This window comes from Scomber scombrus, chromosome 16 (assembly GCF_963691925.1).
Source record: "Scomber scombrus chromosome 16, fScoSco1.1, whole genome shotgun sequence".
Taxonomy (NCBI): Eukaryota; Metazoa; Chordata; class Actinopteri; order Scombriformes; family Scombridae; genus Scomber; species Scomber scombrus.
Window position 1 is genome coordinate 8,873,224 of NC_084985.1, and position 17,872 is coordinate 8,891,095.

Sequence of the window (17,872 nt, forward strand, 5' to 3'; positions counted from 1 at the left end):
TAAAGAAATAAAGCATCTCATACAGATTGCTGCAGTCTGAATGGCTTCTTCCTGCTACCACAAAACTCAGTTCAAAGGATTTTGATCTAATAAGACTCAGTAGGTATGCAGGGAAATTAGGTCATAGCAGTAGTGGCCACCTGAAAGTCCATCCAGTTGCTTTGAGTTAAACACCTGTAGTAGTCATCTTTAGATCTTTTTTTTAATTGGTGAAATAACAAATTGGAACTGTCCACTTTAATTATGAAAAGCACAAAATGGTGTTGGACTTTGCCGAAGTGATGAAGCGATTGGTCTGAGTTAACCGAGTCAGCTATTACGCAAGTGACACAGCTTTAACCTCTTTTTCATCTCTTTACTGTTTCCCACTTCTCAATGTGAAAACTAATTAGACAGCTAAGAAATGTGAACCCCACCCCGCCCGAAAAAAAGATCAAACAAGGTTTTGACCCTGCCAACGTTTCCCCCTTGACGCAGACAGCCCCATTATCTAGCTGACTTCTTTATGTTGCATGTTAAAACGACACAGAGTGGAACTGGTGATCGTGTAATTTCCGACATTCTCTCAACATCATTGCACATTCCTTTCATAGAAGGACTCCTCTTATCATTGGATTACTGTAATCTGGATTAGAATGGTGGAGCGTGTGATAGTTGACTGAAATCTGCAGTTGAGTCTATGATTGAGTGTTTGTACACATGTGCATGTCAGTGTATGTTTGTGTAACATGCTCGGGGTATTAAAAGCTGAGGATGACAGGATGTATAGTGGATAGTGAATTAATTATTTGTACACATGCCCGTGTACGCATATCTACCTCCTCCAGATGAGCAGTCCAACTCCCATGGAGAGCAGCATGATGAGGGCAGCCACAGACACGACGACAATGATCACCACTGGGCTCTGCTCGCTGGACGCCAACGCCACTGGAAATGCAAATAAAGAAATTAACATGCTTCTGAACAAAAACACACCTTTACACATGCAGGCAAAGGACATGCTCATCATCACACTATAAATATATACGATTTAACACACTGCCATGCCAGGCTCATAAATTTAACTACAGTATATTACATGTAAACAAGAACAGGAGATGAGAGCAAATAGTCAGGTGATGAGGCCCGGATTAATTTTATCGACAGAGTGGAGGGTAACTTGACATTTTCTTATATTAAAAAGACACAATCTCGCCAGCATTATTAATATAGCTGCTTCAGTGAACTAACTCAGAATACCAGAAACAATACGTCACTGTGTGTTTCAGTAAGGCAAAAATGTGCTTTTTGTTGCTACAAAACTGCAGAACAGTCTAATCTCTGCATCCTTTTGATAGTTATACTGGACCTTTCCATCACATCACATGATCTTCTGTAGCAGCAGTGAAGAAAGAATCCTGCAACATGTCGGATTTAACATGATTTGTATTTACTTTAATAAAGGGGAACTTTCTCACTTGATGTCGTTTTTGTCTGCTTGTAGGCTGCTAAGAAAATGTACTGTGTGTTAAACATTTTCCCCGTAACAGTGTGGATCTGTGACTTCTGTGAGATACCCATACAGAAACTGTGTAGTACATTGTCCTCAGTCAGAACTAAGCATTCAATAGCCATTACTTATGTTCATAAAAATGATCATTAATCTTCATTCATTAAAAAAGTTGTTTTCCCCCATCTGTGGAAGAATTGGCAGGTGGACAATTGTAACAGTTTGTTTAAAATCCACCTACAAATAGATCCATTTGTCTAACGCACAATTCTTCTGACAGATAAATACCATAATCATGTGATTAGGGTTAATGATAATTACTAATTATTAAAAATCGTTCTGCGATACCTAATGATGTGAAGCAGCTCAGCACTGTTATATTATGAATGCTTATCAAATCCCTATTCTGGATGAAATTAAAGATTCAAAAACAAAGAATTCATGAGAACTACAAGGCATAAAACACATAGAATCCCAAATGAGGTGGAACAAGAGATGTGGTATCAACTTTCACAAAGAAGAACCATTTCACAGCTTACTGGTAAAATGTTGAATATTCACACATATCTCAGACACAGCCACATCTCCTCTCCCTCTCCTTCTCACTCTAGCAGCATGCCTCATTGTGTGGGCTGGCCAGGTGCCTACACATACCCCCTATCTCAATCTGCCTGGTGGTGCTGAGAGGAGCGAGTGAGGAGAAAGGAGAAAAAGTGAGGAGGAGAAGGGGGGGGGGGCGTAAAACGGCTACTCACACTCGCCAAGTGTCTGCAGCTCCAGGGGGGCACTGTATGCTCCATAGTCGATGGGTGGCGGGGAGGAGGAGGATGAGGACGATGATGATGATGATGATGATGAAGAAGATGAGGCAGAAGATGAAGAAGAGGAGGATGAGAGAGGCGAGGAGGACAGGGATGAGGAGGGCGCTGGCGTGGAGATCGGGCGGATGAGGAAGACATATGTGGTGCCAGGTTTGAGGTTGCTGACACTGATCCGTGTGGCGGCAGTCTTCACAGTAGAATAACTCTGATCCTTTTGTTCCTGTGGAGACAGGAAGCGAAGTGAGAGACAGAAAACAAAGGCAGAGAGAAGCAGGAGGAGTGAGACGAGTAGGAGGAATCCATTTGTGAGATGCCTTGTTCTTTCCAAGGCACAGTTTGTAATGCTTGAGACATGCGAGACAATTTTGTAACCAAATCAAGAGCTTTGGTTACGTTTCAGTTATTGAGTGTTCCAAAGAGTCAGACGGAGTCTTAAAGTGACACAGTTTCAAGGAGTTGGACCTGCTCTCAATGGAGTAGTATCAAACTATAATGAAAATAATCAAGTCCAGATAGCAATGAATGAATGAATCCAATCATTTGTGAAATCTTCAGAAAATAATAATCATAATATTTTCTATGGTGCTCATCTGTTTCCATCTGTGAGAATGAGTCACACTATGAACAAGTGGGCACATTGGGTGCAGTGAGTAGGTGACATACATTACCATAATTACGCCACTTGTTGTCTGATATGTTTGTTTTTGCCTGTTTGATGCAATCTCTGCCTTGTTTCAACAAATAGTCCTAATTGTATCTATGCATGCACTTCCTCTGCATGTCAATAAGATCATTCAAATTGAGCTTGTATAATAGCTGTGATCATAAAACTGATTTCCATACGAGCGTATAAAGAGGTAAAGCGAGTATAGCTTTTGAGTGTTGTCATGTGTGCACATCGCTACTTGCATGAGGTAATGGGGATATGGCTTTTTCATTACTGTAAGCCCAAGAATAGAATTGCGTGACGAGGGAATGAGGATGGAAAAAGACAGAGAGAGGGACACAGGCAGAGCGAAAGAAAGAGAGATTAACTGAGAAAAAAGAGTGGCAGCTACTGTATAATGACTGACTCCTGTGGAGTGAGCTAATATGTGACAGAGGAGAGATGAAGAGAAGAGCGAGGATAAAGAAGAAGCAAACATGGAGAGGACACTTTGTAATATTTGTAAAAGCAAGTTTTGAATAAACTCATTAAAGTCATTACTGCTCATAAGTAGTAACTATTAATAGTCAACAATGAGTTAGTTGTTATTCAGATGAAATAGCTCATATTTTAAGATATCAGTAAGAATTATGTGGACCCACACTATAAGGTTGCATCTTGATAAAAAGGCAATACACTGACCAAGCAAAGCCATATTATCTACTTCAAATCAGCTCTGTTTCAGTGTAGTTATATTGCCATTTCATTTCATGGCCTTTAACAATTTTCCTGTCTCACCCTCAGTTACTCTATCTATCCCTTACACTCTACCTCATCTGTTCCCTTCTTTTTGCTTCTAGTCCCTCAAAGCATCTTCCATCATTTCTATCACCATTTCTCTCATCTTCTCTTTATCTGTCCCTAATACTCAACTCTCTAACCTTTTCTCTGCATCGACCATCACAGAAGCATCTCATTCTTTCAAAATTCCCTGTTATCTCTTCCCTTTTCTCATTTCTTTCCACTGAATCTTTTCTTTTTTTTCTGAAGATGTGGGAGTAGAGCAGTAAGGAGCGGGGCTTTATTAAATATGGTGAAACATAGAGAAGAGAAGGAGGTGTGAAAATGGGTGAGAGTGTGACACTGCCAAATACAAAGACCTGGCAATGCTAGAAAATACAGCGTATGAAAATGGAGAAGCTAGAGCATGACAGCTGTGGTTTACGGGCATGACAGATTTACTGTGAAGACTGATGACGGTTTTCGGCGTAGACACAATCTGACTAAGTGCTATGTTAAATGAGTGTGATAAGGCGGATGAAATTACAGTGGTTATCAATAAAAGCAAAAGAAAATGTGACAGCAATAAAGACTCAAGTTTATGCATCATCTGCCTTTAAAATGCACTATAAAATACATGATTTTTGAACAATATCTTCATGATTTATAGTTCAAGACAAGGATTTAATCAAGTGGAAAGGGATGTATAAACATCATCTCTGATTTCCACCAAAGTTGCACAATAACCATCAATATATTACTTTCCTCAGCTGACTTTGTGATAAGTTTCTATTCTCACCACCATTGTTGGTTTATGCTAGGAAACTAGCATGGTACATTGATATGTTGAATCTCGGGGTGTTTACTAAATTTTTGAGGAAGATACTGATACAATTTTTTTAAAAGGCTATATTTACTTACTTTTATTATATACCTAACATGGAGCTTGACAAACAACAAATGAAAGGTTCCCTACAGCTTCCTAGCCGTGCTGAGCAGTAAAAGAAGCTGTTATGCCACAAAAGTGATATTTACATGACAATATGAAAAAGATAGGGCTGGAAGACCAGTTGTGAAGTGACTACAAACAGGGCTAGTTTGTGAATTGCTGGAGCTGGTGAGCTAAAAGCTAATTGAGCGTTAACTGCTAGTCAGCCACAATAGCTCCCGAAGGTTCTATTTTCTCTTTACTGTTCTGTTTACCTCCCCCTGGATTTTAATTCAGTTTCATTTCACTCAATAAAGTCAGTGAAGAGGGAAAATACAGCTCTCTAAGCTAACAAGCTTGCGAATGGTCAGTTAGTTAGTTTGTTAGTTTAGTGTCGCTAAACTAACAATAACTTCACAAAGGGTTAGGGTTTATTCATTTTGCACTCGTATTTGTATCATTGACTCATCTCGCATGTAAACCTCTTTTGTGGAACAGTTTCTCTGATTGAGGAGGTTTAATAAAAGTGAATGGTGCAGCACAACTAATAAACTACAATAGCTTGCTCCATTTTGTACTTCACTGGTCTCTGTGCCATGGCTGTATTAAGAAAAACTGAATACAGGACTGAAAGATGGCACCCTGCTCATTCCAATGAAAGTTATTCAGTGGTGCACGCAGCCAAAAAATTGGCTTCCTGTTGTAAAGACATTACCCGGATGTTGCCGGTGCTTCCTGATTGTTGGGTTCATATCACTAGGGACTTCAACTGGCCAACTTCTGGTTGGCACTTAAATGGGGATAAAATAATTTAATTGTGCAGCTCTTCTAGACTTTCCAAATGTTTTTGGATTAAATGGCTCAAATTCTGAAAATAAAACGCATCATTTCATGGGGGAGTGATGTCATTTACTTTTTACAGCTGCATATTTTCCAATGATTGTGTGCGAGAAAAAAACACTTTTTGGGCCAGTGTGCGTTATGAGGTGAACGTTTGGCCACTATGGCTACACCACGTGGCACTACTCCAGGGATATTGCTATGCTCCATCCACTAAAAGGTTGGCACTTGATGACGGCTTGCTATTTGTCAATATCCAAATATGGGGATCAAAGCTAAACTTTTTGCATGGATTTACTGCGATGTTGCGAGAATACGGTATGCTGTCATGACCAGGCCTTAAGTGGAGAAAAAATAGCTACAGTATTTAAATAAGTACGTATATATGTAAGTTTGATGAGTGACGTAGATATAACAGAAAATAATAGCAACAGTGAAGAACAATGACAAGACAGATGATGATATAACAGTGTATTTACCTTCTCATAGTATTTGACCTCATATTCAGTCCTGCTGCTGTTTGGGTAGGAAGGCTCCCTCCACACCAAGGTTATGCTCTTCTGCTCAATCTTCTCTGCTCGCAGCTCACTGATTAGAGAGGGTGCTACAGAAAGAAAGAGGAGAAGACAGAGAAGAACGGAGAGGTAAGTTTGGGAATTCCAGTCTCATTCAATATGCACATAATAGTTTCAGGACTTTTCTCAAAGAACTCAGAAACAATATTTATTCTGATATTTCCAGTTTTCACAGAGCTTGACTGTGCAGGCAAAGGTCAACAGAGGAATACTGTATAGTGAATTCTCTTACTGGGTGGACTTTACCAGAAACCAGGCACTGATATACTCAGTATACCCTAAAGTGTTTTCAGATATGAAGCGAGAAAGCAATAGTACTGTGGGCCTTAAAAAAACAGGCGGAAAAGTCCAACAATGATCTCTTATAAGGAAAGGAACAAAGAGAGAGAAAGAAACAGCACAGAAGTGGGTAGGAGTGGTAATGGATTAATTATTCAAGTGCAGAGACCTGAGACGTGTCAGAGACGACAACTTCATTGGACTCAAAGTCCCATGAATGGAAAAACACTGCATACGTAACTTTGTCTTTGACTGTGCATGTGTGTGTTGTATTGAGCAGAGCCTGGGTCGGTACATTGGGACTGAAAACAGATCACTACAGATATGGATTGACTGGCAAGTCTGTATCGACACAAGGCTAATGACTGGAGACGCTCCAAATCTGAACTCCTCGTTTCCTCCCAGAGTCTCTCAACTAAAGTGACCTCAGAACTTTTTCTGACTCAATCTAAGAGGGTGGCAGTGAAATTTATCCTGACAGATATTTCTTCTCTTCTTGATTATGAAAGGGAACAAAACGGAAGACAAAACGGTGTTTTCCAAATTTAGAGGCAGTGTGCAATGACAGTGAATCGCAAAGCAAACAATATCATTACTCCGTAAGACCAGTTATTTGTTTCTCTGTCAACAAATGACAGACAGCACATAGTATGATAATCAGTAAGCACCACCCACTCTTGCTTAAGTGCTAATTATGCCATGTTTAATGAAGTAGCAAAATGGGCTGTCACTCAAAAAGACTAAGAAAAATGTAAGGGGTGCAGTTAGCTAAGTCAAACGGCCTTTATGTGTGGGAGGAGCAGTGCCATTAAGGCCATTAGGGTTAGCTTTAGTGGCAGAGGACTGTAAGGGGTGTTTTCTGTCATCTCTTTTGTACTGAGTGATAATTAGTGCTGTTTTTCATTAACTTAAATGCCTTTCAGCACCATCTTTTCACAGACACATGATGATTTAGTCCCTTTCCTTATTTCCTGCTATTTCTTTCTGTCCATGATTCTATTCCTGTTTATCATCTGTTTTTCTCTCTTTCTCATTCTCTCCCCATCAGTTAACTTGCCCTTCTTTTGTGCTCTCCTCACTTCTTGCCCATCTCTTTTTTTTGACCATTCACCAACACTTCATCTCTTTTCCTCAATGAAAAACGGCCATACTAATGAATATGTTCTGCCTGTCACTTACACATGAGCAAAGCTGTGTAAATACACAACATCACACGCACACACGCACACACGCACACACGCACACACGCACACACACACACACACACACACACACACACACACACACACACACACACACACACACACACACACACACACACATCTGTGCAGTTCTTTCTTCTCTTCAGGAAGATAATAGTCATTTTAGACAGTGGATCAAAGACACACTCGATCTGTCTGTATCTCTCTCTCTCTCTCTCTCTCTCTCTTACTGTCCATCTCCATCTGTCTGTTTTTTGATGTCTCTGAAAACACAGGTATTATCCATTATTCATGGTGACTTCTGTGACTTTTCGTATCATGGAGGAAAGATGGGTGTGTAGCCGTATGTGTGTGTTTGTGCATATCAGTTGGCCAGTGAGTGCAGAAACTATTCTTGCATTTTATGTCTGCCCAATCAGGCAGACAGGAGGAGGAAGGACATTCAAACTGTATAATTTTCATGTGTGTGTGTGTGTGTGTGTTTGTTTGTGTGCGATTGTCTCACAAATTATGCACAGTACGAATGCAGCCCTGTCATTATGCCGGCTTGTTAAAAATCTGAATATACATTAAACAGATTAATGATTCAACATAACCTTTTTCATAAAAAAAAAATCACAATTCAAGTTGATTCAGTGCCATTAGGCCATTGAAGTTGTAATTAATAATTCACAGCAATTACTACTGTATGATGTCATTAACAACACCTTATTGAATTAATTCCAAAAGCTGACCTATTGCCCATTTTGACTGTGCTTTTTTGTGCATTTCCTAACTTTGAAGCTTTTCCTATTTTGACTTCACTTGAATGTCTAAGCTTCACTGTGCAGAATGATGTATTTTCAGAGTTTGACACTTGAAGGCAGTTTTCACATTCATCTGCTGAAGGGAGAAAGACATCATAATGAGTTTGTAAGCTAATTGTGGTCCATTATGCAACTTAATTGCATGTGGAATGTGGAAGCTTCAAACTTTTAGAGCACGCACCAAGGATGGACTTTTCAGTGAAGGAGGAGACATCTTGTGTAAAGTAGTTAAACCTTTGAAAAGAACAAGGTTTGCATATATGTAGATTAGGATATTTCGATGAGGTAAAAGGAGTAAATATTATTACAATAATCTTTAAAAAGTAATTTAACTTTTTTAAACACCCGATTAAGCACAAATTATAATGCAAAATATTTCTATATGGTTTAAACATGTCTGGAAGCCATATTTAATCACATAAATTAAGCTCTTAATGTAAGCATCAGTGGAAACACTGCTTGGAGAAATAGTACAAATATTAAAGTAAATCACTCCACCTCATTAGTTCAGCTTTATAACATGAGGTGTTCAAATAACACTACAGTGACACTTAAATGAGCCTGATATATTGCAATGGTGGATGAAATACAATCTCAGGAGATAACTGTTTAATTTGAGATGGCACTATTATGTTTGATTTGCTCTGAACATACTGAAGTTTATCTTTCAGGTTCATATTAACTGGGTGTGAAAAAAATGTTTAAATAATTACGATATCATGGACATTGAGATGCCAGAAAAATCAATTTAATCATGTAAACATAATTATGCCAATTAGTGGCATTTTGAAAGTATGAACACATTGGTTAGATGTACAGCAAAGACAAAATGTTTAATTGGGGAAAGAGAAAGGTTCATGTGAGACGTGCAGGTGGACAAAGACAAACTGATGAGAAAAGATACAGCGAAACAAAAAAGAAAGAGTGCATGATCTAACCTAGTCTGTGCCACCCTAACACAAAAGAGAAACTCATGTTAACATACTAAACCAAACCAACACAGTGTCAACCTGATCTCCCTGTCTACAACTGCAGGCTATTGTTTGCTATTCTTCCCTTCCTTGCATGCTGAATTATGCATAGGACTGTTGCCTCCAAACCCCAGATCACATCACAGCTCAATCACACACGCAAAAAAACAAGCATGGACAATTTTTCTATAGGTGCACATGCACGGATAACAAAGTAATACACTGCGTAAAGGTGTTTCCACCTCTGCAGCAGGGAAGAAGTGGTTTCTAATCCCTGACATCCAAAGTACATGTCTACACCCTTGAGGAAATCACCACAAACTATGCTATTAATGTATACCATGCAACGTGCAGTACTACATATGCACCATGAACACTAGTTCACACAATGATGCTCTCATATCCACATGAAAGTGACCTTTCCTGACACCAGAAGAAGTTTTAGCTCTTAAAACATACATTTTATGAAATTATTGAAAACATACATCAGAGTTTGAAATTGCAGGTGCATGCTTCTGCTATTTCCACTTTATTGCCTGTCAGACTGTCTAGAAAATGTCCTCTGGGAAAAACTAATCACAAAGAATGAGATGAGATTTTTGATCTACTTTTCATCAGCTTCACGCTTGTCCGTTGTGCATACCTCTCACCTACAAAATGTGCCTACTAACATTGCAAATTTTGATTTCGTGTAGCTGTGGAGAATTTGCATACAGCTATTGAGTGCAAGTTACTATGTGGATGTAATAGCTTCCAAGACATGCAAACAGGCATGATTGCTGCTACGCCCACCTCTCCAACAAACACTACACACACAAGAGTGTCTGGCAGCAAATGGTGGGTGTAGTGTTGGGTTTGGCGCTGTATTTGAGAGGAAGAAATCGATGCCGACTGCCATCTGAAATGGCTTTTGCACTCACATGTATACACGCACACACACACACACAATTGCACAGTGATTTTCACAAGTAATATAGAAAAGGTGATGGCCTTGTGGGTAATAAGCCTCTCCAGCTTTGCTGTGGAAGTACACAGCAGACGTTTTCAAAGCCTCATCATACAGCCGAAATCATATGGCAGAGGCGCTTGTCACAAAGTCATATACAGTAGCTTCTGATAAGACCCACTATGAAAGCTTTGCAGTACACATACAAATCACTGATACAGATACTAGTCTATAGACTTCAAAGGGACATTATGATGAGAATGAAAAGTGAAGCATGAAGAAGTATAATAGATGGGTTTGGGCACAAAATGGCAACCAGGCAGCACACAGCTGCACCTCTCAGTGATTAAACTTGTGTAGTCTGAGTACAACCTAAAGTTGGCTATCATTTAGGTTACATAAATTTGGACCTATTTGGACTTATTAATTCAGATGTTGTTGCATTTTGGTTTTGATTATTGTCATATTATTTGAGTAAAAACACAGGACATGTTTTAATATGTGAAAAGCAGAAACTGTTATTTCAGTATCTAGACAAATATTCTTACTTACATGTTATTTTTTTGTAGTGACTACATTTTCTCTAACTTTACTGACTTTTGTGAAACAATTTTCAGTCCTAGTCAAAGTTTTCTGCCGGTTCCAAGTTTTCTAACTGAAAAGTCAACTTCAAAACTAGTTTGTTAAAGAATCCAAAGGCTCCTATAAATTCTAGTTCCAGTTCTCTATACCTAACCCCACTACAGGCCTGTGATTATGCAGACACTGGGGGTTACGTGGCAGCTCTAGCACAGGTCTCTATGGCAGGTAGATCTATGAATAGACTTTGGCAAAAAAATGGCAGCTGCTGCTGTAGGCTCTTGCATCCATGTGTACAGAGGCAGCTGAGGTGCAACTGGCATCTCTGTTTCGTTATCAAAGGAGACAGGCAGAGGAGCCGCTCTCCCCAGGGGCAACGGCACAGCCAGGGCTGAACATCTCACAGTCATTCCGACTTTTTTCCCTCTTCTTCCTCACTTCCACGGGCCCTCTCGCTGGAAATTCTCTTTCACCGTCTCTCCATCTCCTTATCTCTCCATTTCCCCGACACAGTTTCCCTGACTCCTTCTCCAGCTCAGTTCTCGAGGGAATCCGCTATTTCCCCACAGGCCTGTTTGTGCCTCTGCCTAGATGACATCCATCTTGTCAGGAGGGAGTTTCATTGTTCTGATTCTCACCATCTCCGCTGCATACTTTACACGCTTCTGTGTGTATACGCATATTAACGACACTGAGTGACTGCATGTGTGTTCAGGAATGAACAGACAAGATGGTAAAGAGTGCGTAGCTATAAAGTTGCGGGTTGGAGGGGTTAAGAGAGCTGTATCTGTCAGGCCTGTTCACGTTCAAAGGGTTAACAGAGAAGCAAAAGAGCCATTCCCTCTGGGCACAGCACCACTGGCTTCTACCTGGGTTAAATGGATGGTGCGACGATTTTCGTGACTGACAGCGGAGGAGTGGGAACATTTAGTTTCTTTTAGTTCAGCTGTCCCAGAGGCTTTTTATACACCTGCTGCCGCAAGCATTTCTGTCAATGGATCCAAACTCCCAGTGGAGCGTACATTTGCCTGTGCATTTCTTTAATAAAGTCATTAAAGTTTCAAATGGCCTGGGAGTTGCGTGGATAACTTTTACTTTTTCTTCAACTTATGACAAGTTAATGTTTGAAAATGCAAAATCAAAGCCACTGAACCCTTCATCTATCACTACTTTGCAGGGGTCTGATATTGAGTCTGTATTTCAATACAAATATCTACGAATTGCAATAGATTATTCTGGTGAAAACTGGTGAAAAAAGTTGAAGTCTTGCTTCTCCTTTGAGGCCATGAGACTTGTTATGCCACCTTTATGTCTGGCGATGTCACACGCATGCATGCATCTTTGCAACGCATAAACGTGCTGAATACTGTCTACTATGGAGCATTGAAGTGTATAATTAACCTTAAAGCCCTTTGTCACCACAGTTCCTCTGCCTTGTTCACCCGGAGACTTAAAAATTGGCATATTCTTATTTATCTACAGATCTACATCCTTCAGAAAACTATGGGAAATGATCGTCTTTGCTCCCAGGACTTACTCACTGTGCATGGAATCAGTTTAGCAAAATCACCCGAATCTTCAGGAGCTGGTCTCACTGGATGCATTTAAAGTAATACTAAATGACTCGAAGGCAGAAACATCTGGCTGTAGATATTTTGACTGAATCATATTGCCCCTGTTTGATCCCTGATGATGATGATTTGCAACGAATACTGATGAATATATGAATTTTAATCTTTCTCATTTTAAATGGCACATCATGTTTTTATGTTTTTTTAGAAAATGAATAATTGACTTTTAAAGTTACAGTCGTTACAACATCAAATATGCTGAAATACTAAAGCAAGAACCCACCTCACACTTTCAAGCATCACTGGTGTGGTGAAATAATGTAGTATATCCTTGTTCCACTCAGACGGTAACCTTGCACTGCACTTCATGCTTTGTATTTGCTAAATTAAAAGCAGGTTTTCAGCAGGTCTTTAGCGCAAGAAAAAGGGTGTGACATTGTAGGATTGCATCTAGCTGTTGCGATGAAATCACTGACAATTAAAAGCAAACTTTCTTCAGATGTGAACGACAAATCTATTGACATTTGTACCAGCATCATATAACATAATTGTGTCATTGATAGGCACAAATATACAGTATTATTCCAGTAAAGCGTCATATTAGGTAAGTCAAGTAAAGCTTTTAGAACATGTAATGTAAAAAATAAAATAAAAATCTAAGGTGGCTGTTAATGTAAACTTGCATGTAAAATTGCCGAAATATTAAAGACAATTCCCAACTATTCCTATCACAGTCACAGCATGGCCATGAACGGCACCCTACCAGTACCATTTTAAAGTACACCAGGTAGCTATATGTGCATGCACGTGATTGTGTCCCAATCTGATGATGCTGTTTATGAGACCAGCTACCACACCCAGGTCTCACTATCTTGCAAGAAGGCCTTGCTGTTTTAATCGGTGACTATCAGCCTCTGCCAGCAGTGGTGCTCTATCTGTCAACCTCTTCCTCGCTCACCACACACTGTCTAATCTGGCCTATCAGCATTCAACCACCCGGACGCCTCATTCCAAACACATTTAGACAAAATTATTCTGCTCTGCTCAAAATAATCAAAGTCGGTGCATAAGACAGAGAAAACAGTAGGGAAGGAAAGATGGAGGCAAGAGGGAGGCTGAGAAAAAATGATATTATGCAGAATCCTACTTCACAGGCAAGGTGAACAGATGCAGTCAGCGTCAGGAATTATCTGTGGTTATTATCTTGCATATCAGTGTATGGAAGAAAAGAGGAAGGGAAGTGTTTAGAGACGTGAAACACACATACACACACATTTGGATATTTTTGTCTGTGAGGGGGAACACACCTGGATAGGACTCATTTCATGCCAAACACATACAAACGCACAAATTTAGATATTGTTGTCTGTGTGGGGGAACATATCTGGATAGGACACATTTCCATCTAAACTACAAGATTATATGTTGCTGGGACATGATCCACCAATGTGCGTGTGTGTGTGTGTGTGAAAGCGTGTTTGTGTGAGAGAAAAGGGTTTCTGTGTGTGTATCAAAGAAAAGAGTCTCAGTGATGGCCTGATTAAATGTGTCAGTCAGTAGGTGGGTGGGCGAGAGAGAAGACAAAGCAAGAAGGACAGAGAGTCTCCCCTGCCATATGATACATTCAAAAGGGACTGATCAACATAATTCAACTGTGCAGAAATGCTAGTTCCTAAATATAAGCTTACAATGAAAAGATGAAACGTGTCTGCACCCCGACAATGTTGAAATACATCCAATTAACGACATGAGTGGTCTTTGTTCGATGAGATTACAACATTATTTCAAGGAAAATAAAAACACAAGGAGCTGCTGCTAGTCAAAAAACCACAGATAACCTGTTGGCTCTGCTTTTACTGAAAGTTGGCATCTCACACAGGGGAGAGCGAGTGGGGCCGACTTGCTTAAACTGCTCTTGACAGCTGCACACACTGACTGATTCTGAACACTCTTCTGGCCCAGTGTGCTTTAGCCTAAAGGCAGAGGCAAGGTCTGATCACGACATGTCCATTAAGCCAGACAGCCTCAGCCCAAAGCCTCTGACAAATAAAAAGCCAGGTCGCAGTCTCTCACACACACACACACACACACACACACACACACACACACACACACACACACACACACACACACACACACACACACACACACACACACACACACACACACACACACACACACACACACACACACACACACACACACACACACACACACACACAGAATAGCTAACCCAAGCCTGCTCCAGGAGGCTGGCTGAGGAGGTAAAAAAGGTCTATCTGCCCTGACAGACTTGCAAGGAGAGCAAATGCATGCACACACATGCACACATCTTGACATTGGATGTGATCGCATTGAGTGTAAACTTGGTTTTGGAGAATGTGAGTGGGACTGCAGCAATAAAGTAAAGAATAAAGTAACCTATGTGTATTGTGAGACAAAAACACACACAAACACTCAAAGTCTAGGATTTAATAACATATACTGCATATATTGTTTGAAAGTGAGGTATGCAAGGCCTCAGTGAGTAAGAAACAGGTAAAAGTGCATGTGTTTGTGTTTGTGTGTGTGCAGCGTTGGTGATAATGATGAGATGAACTGTCTGTCAACCACCTACAGTTGTATCAAACAGGAGTATGCTGTCATTCAGAAAGACAGCTGCTTCCCTACATAGCCTTCTCCCTCTCTTTCGCACAGCAGGATGCCGCCAACTTCACCTCCCCTCCAGCAACAAACCCCGCACAAAACAAAGATGTCACGTGCAAACACACCTAGGCTCTCTCAACGGAGGCATGATAAAGACCTTACTAAGTATTAGACAGAGGAAAATGAAAGATGATTTTGAAGTTCGAACCTCTCTTTCTAGTCTCTTCGTGACGATAAGAGTGTGCGTTCCCACCTGTTTCTCTCCCCTCCTGAGAGGGGTTTGGCAAAAGATGTGCATCAAAGACAGCCCTCAAGCCCAATATTATATACTCTGATTATGAGGATAACACTGTGCATGTTTCATCATCTACCTTTTTTACTCTTATGTTAACACCACAATTCCCAAAATAACAAGAAACAGCCTGTAAATCCACATACAAAGCACACGTACTAAGGACCCTGAGAGTGCTTCTTCATAGACTCCAATTATAAGCCAAGAGGTAGGCAATTAAAATTCCCATCACAGGGTGACAAAGCGTCTTAAGTGGCTGGGCTATAGTCCTGAAAAGTAGCTTGATGACTCTATTCATTTGGTGCCTGCTGAAGCCTCACCTTCCCATCACTTCTAATTAAGGAGGCAAAAAGGATCCAAATGCCTCCATGCAGAGGACTGGAGGCGGGGATGAGGGTAGAGAATGTAGAGAGGTGTGAAAGTGAAAAAAAAGGCTATTGGAAACTCAATGACAAAGAAGTGGAGTTTTGTACTTTGACAGTTGAGGAGCTCTCATTCAGGGAAGGAAATAATAAAAATAAAAAAATCCATTGCCTGACAGTTTGTCTCTGTCACAATGGCTAGGAGGTGTGATCCCATGTTGTTTCAAACTTATAAATATTCAAATAATCAAATTGAAATGTTTGCTCAGAAGTCAATCAGAGTTCTTAGACAAATCCATCTGTCTGTTTGGCATCTCTTCTCATCTTTCTTCCATCATTCAAACATACAGTTGTTATTTTTCTTACCAGGATTCTACCACATTTTCTCCCATTTCTTTCAACTTCACAGCTTTATTCTACTGTATTCTTACACTATATCCTGTGCAGCTTGTTTCGCCTTTCCTCGCTTACTTCCAGGCTTCTTTGACTTTTTATGTTCCCCTTCTGCCTCTCTACTTGCTGCACTCCTGTCTTCTCCTGGCAACTATCCACACACAACAACTCTATTTGTTTAAAGCACCTCGATGTAAGATAGTTCAGATAAAAGTTTCTACCATTTTTGAGAAAATCTACATTTACGCTTTTGCTCTTCACCCGAGCTTCTTTTTCCTCTGTACCCACAAGGCATTCTGCTCACAATGCTACACCTCTCACCTCTCCCCATCCTTCCACTTCTATATTCATCCCTTTCTCCTCTCCTCCCTTTATGCGTCCATCTCTCAGGCCCGTGTAACTCCGCGGGGACCAGCCATCTAAAGCCAGGCCAGTAATCCTCTCAGGATATTGAAATGCCAATCCTTCCTCCTCCCTGACCCGCACCTCCACCCCATCTCTACAGCATTCCTGCATCCCTCTCTTCTTCCCTGCCTCAGCTAAAGGGCTTTGGATGTACCACTGGGGTCCAAGACATTCAACCAAGTTTTTTTCCATCAAACACACACACACGCTGAACAGCGCTGAGGCATGATGTCATTATTGCATTCATTCTTGCACATACACAAATAACGCATGATCTAATACACAGAGCTTATGGCATGCAAGCATTGTAGAGCACACACAAGAAAATGTTGCTGTCATACACACATTGTCTGATGCATGCACAGCAGACACGCACGCGCACGCACGCGCACACACACACACACACACACACACACACACACACACACACACACACACACACACACACACACACACACACACACACACACACACACACACACACACACACACACACACACACACACACACAGAAACAGATATAGGCATCACTAATCCACAGCTGGATAAGGGGCCCCCATGAGCCCTGGGCAAAACTGATCCCCCATTTACCCAGCCCATGCCCCATCTCCTCACGCAACTCCAGCCACATTCTATCCCCCTCTCTCACTCTTCCCCTTTTATCCATCCATCCATCCTTGACACACCATGCAAAACTCCCCCCTACCCCTTACTGGCCTGGAAAGTCCTGATAAAACCCCATCTGTCTAGGAGAAATCCACTTCGGCACTGTGAATGTGCAAGCATCCCATTTGAGGAGATGCTTTTAAAGAATTCAATTTGTATTTAGTTTTAATGTCACAAGGTTTAAAATGCTGTTTCACATGCTTTTTGTCGACCAAGAGAATAATCTTAGTATCTGCAAACAGTAGATGTAAATTAAACCCCCCCCCAGCGTATGTCTATGTGTGTCGTCGGGTTATTTGGCTGTAATATAGCAACCCTTAGCACTTTCACCCCCCAGCTCAGACTGTGCCCTTAAATCCTCAGGCTTTCTTGGCCCTCAGCTGCCAGCTAAACCATACCACCCACTGCTAACAAGCTTACCATGCCCAGAAAAACAAATATGGTACAGTAGAAAAGATGTGGAAAAGAGAAGCGGATAGATGAAGAGGAAGGGGGCAGTGGTGATCATGTCAAAAGCAGTCGCGGATGAAGAGGTGGGAGGAGGGAGAGAAATTGCTGTCTAAGAATAGTGAGTTTATGGGAAGAGCAGGAAAGGATAAGGTGGGGGAAATTAGGAAGGAAATAGAGGGTAAAAAAAAGAAGAGATCGGGACACAGAGATAAAAAAAGTAGAAAG

The 17,872-nt window shown here is 40.8% G+C and overlaps 1 protein-coding gene across 7 annotated transcripts in view; it reads right to left on the bottom strand.

Annotated features, from left to right (window-relative positions):
- The window catches only part of LOC133996953 (ephrin type-A receptor 7-like), a 110,240-nt gene that overhangs the window by 23,424 nt on the left and 68,944 nt on the right, over positions 1 to 17,872 (bottom strand). For 3 of the 7 annotated variants that reach the window (XM_062436464.1, XM_062436463.1, XM_062436462.1), the window contains exons 4-6: positions 5,984 to 6,108; positions 2,245 to 2,530; positions 819 to 927 (exon numbers count right to left, since the gene is read on the bottom strand). In XM_062436464.1, coding sequence (XP_062292448.1) covers positions 819 to 927; positions 2,245 to 2,530; positions 5,984 to 6,108 — 520 coding nt within the window. Of the gene's footprint in view, positions 1 to 818; positions 960 to 2,240; positions 2,531 to 5,983; positions 6,109 to 17,872 lie in introns of all 7 variants that reach the window. The other 4 variants (XM_062436468.1, XM_062436469.1, XM_062436465.1 and 1 more) reach the window with 2 other exon arrangements.